This window comes from Peromyscus maniculatus, chromosome 8 (assembly GCF_049852395.1).
Source record: "Peromyscus maniculatus bairdii isolate BWxNUB_F1_BW_parent chromosome 8, HU_Pman_BW_mat_3.1, whole genome shotgun sequence".
Classification (NCBI taxonomy): domain Eukaryota; kingdom Metazoa; phylum Chordata; class Mammalia; order Rodentia; family Cricetidae; genus Peromyscus; species Peromyscus maniculatus.
The window spans coordinates 54,256,641-54,264,948 of record NC_134859.1 but is presented as its reverse complement, the minus strand read 5'-3'; the positions used below and the strand labels follow the sequence as shown (position 1 = coordinate 54,264,948).

Genomic DNA, 8,308 nt, shown 5'->3' with positions numbered 1-8,308 from the left:
ACACACACACACACATACACATTGACTGTGTTTTTGAGACAAGGTTTCTCTCTGCAGCCCAGGTTGGCCTCAGACGTTATCTTTGTGCCTTGGGTTTGGATTACCAGGATGGATTAGCATGGTTGGCTCTTTTTTCTGAGTTAGGGTCTAGTTGTGTTGTCCCAACTGACCTTGAGCTCCTGGCCCCAATCAATCCTTTTACCCCAGTTTCCCAATAGCTGAATCCAGGTTGTCACCATGCCTGATATGTTTATTGAATTTAGTCATGTCATTCCACAGTTTAAAATGCTAGAATTACTTCCATGATACTTGGATTAAACTTGAAATTACAATCCAACATAGTCATGCACATCTGTAATTTCAGCATGCAGAAGGCAGAGAAAGGAGGATCAGCAGTTCAAGGCTAACCTGAGCTGGATATGATAGTGTACACCTGCAATCCCAGTATTCAGGAGGCGAAGCAAGAGGCGAGGAAGGAGTTCAAATTTATCTTGGCTATTCCAGACCAGCCTGGGGAAAACGAGACTCTGTCTCAAGATCAAAACAAAACCAAAACCATCACCACCAACAGCACTAACAAATCATAGTGACTTTTTCTTTGTTTGTTTGGTTGGTTTTTGAGACAGGGTTTCTCTGCGTAGTCCTGGAACTCACTTTGTAGACCAGGCTGGCTTCGAACTCAGAGATTCACCTGCCTCTACCTCCCGAGTGCTGGGATTAAAGGGTTGCATCACCACCACCGCCGTCTTGGCAGGGCCTATTTTTATAAATTTGAGGAGGCACAGGCAGGAGGATCTCTTCAAGACCAGCCCAATGTACAGAGCCAGTTGAAGAAAAGAATCAACCCTGCAAGTTATCCTCTGACCTCCGCGAGTGGGCTGTGGCATTCCTGCCACAGAAAGAAGTGCAGATAATGGAATTTAAGTAGAAACTGCAACTTCAGTCTAAGTGACTTGACTTGTTCGGCTTCCGTAATGATTTGCCCAAATAGGCAAATGTGGAAGGGAGATCAGACCAGGGTGGGGTGCTGGGGGGACTAATAGCTGCAGAGCTAAGTCGCAGGGTAGTTCTGGAGGCGCAGGACAGGGCGAGGCTCAGGCTCAGGGCATGCTGTGGAGGCTTCTATCCCTCCCCGTGTGTTCTAGTTTCTCGGCCCTTCCTTGGTGTCTGGCGCTCTTCTTTATTCCTCTCACATTCTGTCCTCTGTTCCGGAGGCTTTCGAAGTAACTCTATCTTAGTCTCCTTTAAAATTCCCTGCCCTGTGCCCCCACTTCTGAGTACGTATCAGCTTGTCTTTCTGTTTGAGCCTCTGAGCGTGATCTTTTCCTCTATTCCACCCAGACACCCCCTCTGTCCTCTTGTCCCACCTTGTTTCGGGACAGTCCCTGGGGTCAGGGGTAAGAAAGACCCCTCTGGGACCAAAAGACGCCTCAGGGGGCGGGTCCAATCCCTCTCTTATTTACATATGTATGAGGTCTCCCGGGCGAGCATCGAAGAGGCGGGGTTCCTGGGGAGTGGGTGGGAAGGGGGCGGACACCCTCAGAGTCACAGAGTATAAAGACCGTGCGCAGGGACCGCGCTCCCCGCACTGCTGAGGAGCGGAGCCTCCGCCTGGGGCTCCCCGTTTTTTGCCTGTTTCCCCGCAACTACCCGTCCCCACCCCAGCTCCCATTGGCTGGGCCAACTGTGGTGTGGCTGTCGCCGTTCGTCGGAGGAGCCTTAATCGGCCACCTGCCGCGTTCCACAGCCTCCTTGCATCTCGGATTTCGGGGCGGCATCTTTTCCCTCCCCCATCTTTCCCTGCTTCTTTGCACCCCGCTTTTTCTGCGTTCCGCCAGGGTTTTGTAGCCGTCTGTTTTTTTGCACCCCCCTTTTTTTTGCTTTGCTTCTAGGCGGGGTGTAGGGTGAAGCTGTCTTGGCATCCCTTTCCCCTGGTTATCTTTCCCTGTTTAGACAGCCCCCCTTTCTATCGCAGTCGGGGGGGGCCTAGCCGCGGCGCACCTCCGCTACGCTGCCAGCAGACCACAGCGAGTGGCTGTGCACCCCGGAATTTGCAGCAGCTGCATATCTGAGCGGAGTCTCCCTCGCCTCGCTCCCCGCGCATTTGGGTGCGTGGAGGGCTTCAGCGTGCGACGCCCCCGCTTCTCCGCAGCCCCCCGCAGCGCGCCGGGACTCGCCCCGTGCCGCCAAGATGGTCATCCAGAAAGAGAAGAAGAGCTGCGGGCAGGTGGTTGAGGAGTGGAAGGAGTTCGTGTGGAACCCGCGGACGCACCAGTTCATGGGGCGCACCGGGACCAGCTGGGGTACGCGGGGCTGGCGCGGGAAAGGTGGTGGCTGACGGCCCGGCGACGCCTTTGGGGCGCAGGGTCCCGCGGGCGTCGCCCCAGCTCCCCTGCCGGGTCCCTGGCGTCCAGCCCCCACGGCCGGGCTTTGGACCGGGAGGGGCCCGAATCAGCGGTCTAATCTCTCTGGCTGGCCGCTGCGGAGGCGGAGAAAGTAGGTCACTGCCGCCTGCCCGCCCCCCGCGGAGCCCCCTCGGGCGGGGGGTCGCGGGTTCTGCGCGCGTGTCCGCGCTGCGGCGCTCCCGCTCCGGCTCCGGCCCTGCCGGTTGCACACGGTCTTCAGCCCCCCTCCCCGAAGAGTGCCCTAACTCTCTCCCTCTGGCTTTCACTAGCTAGCCAACCGCGTCTATTTTTAGCTCTCACCCACCCCCTTGGACCCTGGGAACATTCATGAGGGGGCGGATCTGGCAGGAGGGTCTGGGGAGGGGGGGGCGTTCTTAACAGCGGAAGTTGTTTGTCTATATTCCACCACTGGGCGTTTGGAGCCTTCTGTGGCTGCTTTGTGGGTCGGGGGCTGCCAGGAGGGATGACACTCTTTCTGGCTAGATGTTTTCAGATGTCAGAGGCGGAAGGAGAAATGGTCAGCTGTGCAGAGATGGATCCATCCTCAGACTGGGTGTTTCCGTGGGACTCTGATGCCTTGGGGGAGCTGTCTACCCTTACCTTAGGGGCGTGCAAGGACTTTTATGTAGCTAGGGTCTGCTGATGGGCACGGGTGAGGTGAGGGTGACACTCTTGGCCAAAGACAGTGCCGAGCTGGATAATTAAAGCACAAGGGATCCTGTGTGACATAATGTACAATAGATCCACATTGATTGGACACAATTTCATCAGACCACCCACCTAGGACTTAGGGGGCTGTGAAAGGAGATCAATGCAGCCCATTTCTTCAAGGAACCAGAGACCCTCTGGGATGTCAAGGATCAATGAATCAATGCTTGGGACAATCAGAAGACTCCACAGAGGAACTGTGTCTTCTGAGGTGGAAAGACTGATAGCTCAGGGTGCTTGGAACAGCATGTCCTTCTCACACGAGGCCTAGGAGAGGAGTCGTTGAGATAAGATGTCCAGGGAAGGCTTCTAGGGAAGTCTGTCTTCTCCTTGACTCTGACCAGGATGAGTCTTTGTAGCTGGGCCAGTGTTAGCCCCCTCATTTCAGGAACTGCTTCCACAGTGTAGCTTCCACAGGGTGTGTGTGTGTGTGTGTGTGTGTGTGTGTGGAGCCTGGTCTGAGGTGGTAAGAACTTGGCTGAGGACAGTGGCCTCACCAGCTCCCAGTAGTTGGGTTAACACAGCTCTAAGCATGAGTCCCAGTGCCGCAGGAACAGCTGTGCCTTTTCAGGACCGTGAGCAGGTTGAGAAGTTGGGAATGTAATTAGGGGCAGAACGACAGTGGCCTATTCTTGGAATTGTCACAACAGCTACAGTTTAGGTCTCTGGTGGCCTCCAAAAGGTCGGACTTGACTGCGCCCCAGGAGGAGGCTGGGAGTCAGGGCTGGAACTGGGCTCTGCCTGTTTGCCGCTTGTTTCCTTTGGCTCCCAGGGGAAGGCCCTAAGCTAGCCTGTCGCTCCTTGGCTATCCCAGGCACAGCTTGAGAGGAAAGAAGGATGGGGGGGAGGGGCTAGGTGAGGTCCTAAAGGGGGCGTGGGACCTGCTGACTCTCGTTCCTCCATCCTAGCCTTCATCCTCCTCTTCTACCTCGTCTTCTATGGCTTCCTCACGGCCATGTTCACCCTCACCATGTGGGTGATGCTGCAGACTGTCTCTGAACACACTCCCAAGTACCAGGATCGACTGGCCACACCAGGTGAGCGGAGAGGTTCCCCCACTGGCCCCGTGAACGACTGTGTCTTCGAGCCCTCCTGAGGAACGTAGTTCTTCCCAGGAGTTTGACGGGAAGTTCTTGGACCTGGCCTTCCTTCCTGTGCTCTGCCCGCGCCGGCAGTTGTGTGACCTGGAGGACTGGCAAATGCCACAGGAGATTGCCCTCCCAGGAAGGCAGTCTCACATCCTTACCCCATGCCTCACCCTGGTGTTCTTCACGTCAGTTTTCTTTCCCTGATGTGTTCCTCGTATATGACCCCCCCACCTTTGCTCATGCTGACTCCAGGCTTGATGATTCGCCCCAAGACTGAGAACCTCGACGTCATTGTCAACATCAGTGATGCCGAGAGCTGGGAGCAGCATGTCCAGAAGCTCAACAAGTTCTTAGAGCGTGAGTGTGGAGGCTAGTCTAGGACCTAGAGGAGGGGCTGGGGACCCTAAAAGTGGGACATCAGGCCCCTGACTCTCTCTTTCTCCCTCCCACCTCCTAGCTTACAACGACTCCATCCAAGCTCAAAAGAACGACGTCTGCCGCCCTGGTCGATATTATGAGCAGCCAGATAATGGGGTTCTCAACTATCCAAAGCGTGCCTGCCAGTTCAACCGGACTCAGCTGGGCAATTGCTCTGGCATTGGGGACCCTACCCACTATGGTTACAGCACTGGACAGCCCTGTGTCTTCATCAAAATGAACCGGGTACCCATGACCTTGGCCGCTAGGGAGAATGAACGAGGGAGCTGGGGCCACCATCTGTTAACTAATGTGTCCTTTCACTGGGGTTAATGGGCATTAAAGAGATTTTTGGTTGTTTGTCCTGAGTAAGAGGTGGGGCTGCTGGAAGCTGAGTTCAGGCGCTGGAAGGCTGGGTACCGAGATAGGGCAACGTCTAACCCCACCCTCCTTCCTTTCTTCAGGTCATCAACTTTTATGCAGGGGCAAATCAGAGTATGAACGTGACCTGTGTTGGCAAGGTGAGTGTGTGGGCCTCCCTGCCTGCTGACCTGTTTGTGCTTCATGGTTTCTGAGTGCCTCACCCAGACCTCACCATCTGTTTTGCTTTCAGAGGCCCCAACACTATAGGGACAAGGGGGTAAGAGCGGGCTTACGCAGCTGTAGTTCTAAGGGACTCTTAGCCCTGCTGCTTCTCTCTAGGATACAGAAGCCTGCTCTCCTGGAGACAGACCCACCCCCCTCCTGCACCAAAGCCCTGGCCTCTGGCTCCTTCCCTATCTACCTTCTCTTTTATCTCAGCCGTCTGTGTTTCTGCCATCTTGCCTTGTTTCCCAGTTCCCCTTAGATGTCTGGTAGCTAGCTGCTGATCACTTAGCATCATTTGCTACAGCTAAGTTGTCCTTGGAACCCTGTACCCGTTTCTGTCCCCTCTAGAAATTTGCTGCTCCCCCCCCTCCCCTTCTTCCTCCTGAGTCCTTACTGTTTATCTGTTCTTTCTTGGCTCTGCTCCAGAGACCGATTCCCAAGGATGGGGTAAGAACTCGGGGTTGACAGCGGAGTTGAAGCCTCCACTGTGTTAGCGCCCTTAGGCAATCCCGTCTGATCGGAGACAGGCCGCCCCTTCCTGTAGACATGCAGATAAGAACATGGGTGCACAAACACACCACACACACACACACACACACACACACACACACACACACACACACACACGCACACACCCCTGCAGAGCAGATGCACAGCTCAAGGAAAACAAATTTGAGAGGAATAATTTGGGGTGAAGGAGGTGCAAGGGAAGTCTTGTGAGCTCTTCCAGGTGCCTGCTGATCCTGACAGCCTCTCTCCTTAACCTTCCTGCGCCCCCACAGAGAGATGAAGATGCCGAGAATCTTGGCCACTTCGTCATGTTCCCCGCCAATGGCAACATTGACCTCATGTACTTTCCCTACTACGGCAAAAAATTCCATGTAAGTCCCAGGGATGGCGGCTCCTGGAGGGAAAAACGGGGGTCTTGGGAAAGAGGCCACCAGAGGCTTAAGTCCTCGTCTTCTTCTGGCCTAGGTGAACTATACACAGCCCTTGGTGGCTGTGAAGTTCCTGAATGTGACCCCCAACGTGGAGGTGAACGTAGAATGCCGCATTAACGCTGCCAACATCGCCACAGATGATGAGAGAGACAAGTTCGCGGGCCGCGTGGCCTTCAAACTTCGAATCAACAAAACCTGAGGCTCCCCTTCCCCCCACTTTCCTGTGGATGCTTCTGGAATGTCCTTGACCCTGCCTGATCCCTCCCTCACCCACCCCAAAGGTATTTTTTATAACAGAGCTATGACTTGTCTGCGCCTCACATCCCTGTAAGCCTCAACTTCTCAAGCCAGCCTGATGTCCACACCATTTCCAACCTCTTCCAACCTTAGCTTAGCCAGAGACAGATAGATGGCTATCAGGATGGCCGCAGAGGACTTAGGAGCTTTCTAGTCGGGAGCTGGAGCTGTTACTCAGTGATAGAGGACGCGCCTGGCATGCCCAAGGGCCTCAGCTCTGCTGGACTCTTCCTAGTTTGAGTTTATGAGTGAGATGTCCCAGCTCCTGCCTCAGTTTCAACTCCCACCCCCTGAGAGCTATAGAAAATGGCCATGAACCCACCCACCTATATTCTCACCCCTTCCCCTCCCCTCCACAGGCCCCTTTCCCTCACCTCATAGGCCCCTCCTCACCTCCACATACCCCTCTCCCTCACCTCACAGGCCCCCCTCACCTCCACATACCTCTCCCCCTCACCTCCACATACCTCTTCCCCTCCCCTCCACATACCCCTCCTCCTCACCTCCACAGGCCCTCCCTCCCCTCACAGGCCCCTCTCCCCTCACAGGCCCCTCTCCCTCCCCTCCCCAGGCCCTCCCTCCCCTCACAGGCCCCCCCTCCCCTCACAGGCCCCTCCCCTGGCCACGGTCAGCCCTTTGCTTCCCAGAGATGAATGTTCTTCCACCGTTACTGGGCTCCTCTCTTCCTTTTATCTCTTCACACTTCTGTCACTGTAGCCAGTATCTTGGTGGCTTTGACCTCTGCTTCCTCCAGCAGGTCTTTCTCTCCCCTCCCCTCCCCGTCCCCTCTGAGAAGAGCCATTTGTAACAGTACTGAGTAGGTTCTGTGGCCTTTTCTTTCCTTCCTGGTACCCCCTACTTCTCCCCCAATTAGGAGTCCATGTTCTGGGGAAGGGGGACTGGAAGAGAAGGCTCTAATTCTTCTAGAAAATTCTCTAGTAGGCCTGGACTTGAACTTCTTCCTGGTCCCTCGTGTCATCCAAACAGCTCCTACACAGTCGGGCTTGACCTGGGCTGACTATCCACTTTGTTTTTAACTGTTGACTCCCTTCCCCCACTGGCCTTCCCAGAATATCTTTCAAGTTCTCCTTCCCAGGGAGCTCTGGGGGAGGGGCTGCTGTCTTGGCTCTATCCCCAGTGGCCACCTTGGAAACGTCAGCTGCCTGGGGGGACTCCCTGAGCCCAGATCTACCCACCCCCATGCTCTCTCTGGCTTCTCCTCGCAAGTTAGTAACCGATCACTCACTCACTTCTCCCTTTCTGCTTTCTGCACGCCAGCCTGAAAGCCTCCGACACCCCCCCTCTGGCCCAGCTCCGAGTTTCTGGGCTCCATCTCCTTCAGACTCTTTTGCCTTTAAAAAACAAACAAACAAACAACTCCCATAACTCCCCTAGAATGTTAAGTAAGAGTCTCCTGCTCTGAGTTTTCTTCCGTTGGAGAGGCATTTTCCTCCGGTTCCTCTGCTTGTCTTTATCCTTCCTAACCTCCGCCTTCTTCGTTAACACTGCGGCCCCCCGCATCCCACCCTCGAATGGATCCTTTCCTCTTCCCTCCCACTGGATCTGTGTCTTCCTCCCTGGTGTGCCCGGGTTCTCCCGCCCCTTCATCTTCCCAGTGGTCCCCCCGCAGTTATTTAATGCCTGTGTCAGATCTACTGTAAAAAGGATGAAGTACAATAAAATGAGAGTGATTATATATATAAATATATATCATACACAGAGCCCCGTGTGCTTGTCCTTTCCTGAGAATTTGGGATGATCCTGAGAAACGACTGGAGGATGGATTCAGGAGATGCTGGGGTTGCCCGGGCCTTGAAACGGACCTTTGCCTTCCAGCGGAAGCATCAGGTCCCTTCTCTTATGT

At 54.9% G+C, this 8,308-nt stretch overlaps 1 protein-coding gene across 1 annotated transcript; it reads left to right on the top strand.

The window, feature by feature from the left end:
- Positions 1 to 1,541: 1,541 nt before the first annotated feature.
- Atp1b2 (ATPase Na+/K+ transporting subunit beta 2) lies at positions 1,542 to 7,918 on the top strand. Its single transcript, XM_006973447.4, has 7 exons — positions 1,542 to 2,303; positions 4,022 to 4,150; positions 4,454 to 4,558; positions 4,659 to 4,864; positions 5,083 to 5,139; positions 5,989 to 6,087; positions 6,182 to 7,918. Exons 1-7 carry the CDS (start codon positions 2,192 to 2,194, stop codon positions 6,344 to 6,346), a joined length of 873 nt encoding a protein of 290 aa, XP_006973509.1. The 5' UTR covers positions 1,542 to 2,191; the 3' UTR covers positions 6,347 to 7,918.
- The last annotated feature ends 390 nt before the right edge of the window (positions 7,919 to 8,308 follow it).

Coding starts and splice junctions, on each gene's coding strand:
- Atp1b2 (XM_006973447.4), top strand. CDS start 2,192: ATGGTCATCCAGAAAGAGAAGAAGAGCTGCGGGCAGGTGGTTGAGGAG. Junction 4,151..4,453: donor GGATCGACTGGCCACACCAG/GTGAGCGGAGAG, acceptor TGCTGACTCCAG/GCTTGATGATTCGCCCCAAG. Junction 5,140..5,988: donor ACGTGACCTGTGTTGGCAAG/GTGAGTGTGTGG, acceptor GCGCCCCCACAG/AGAGATGAAGATGCCGAGAA.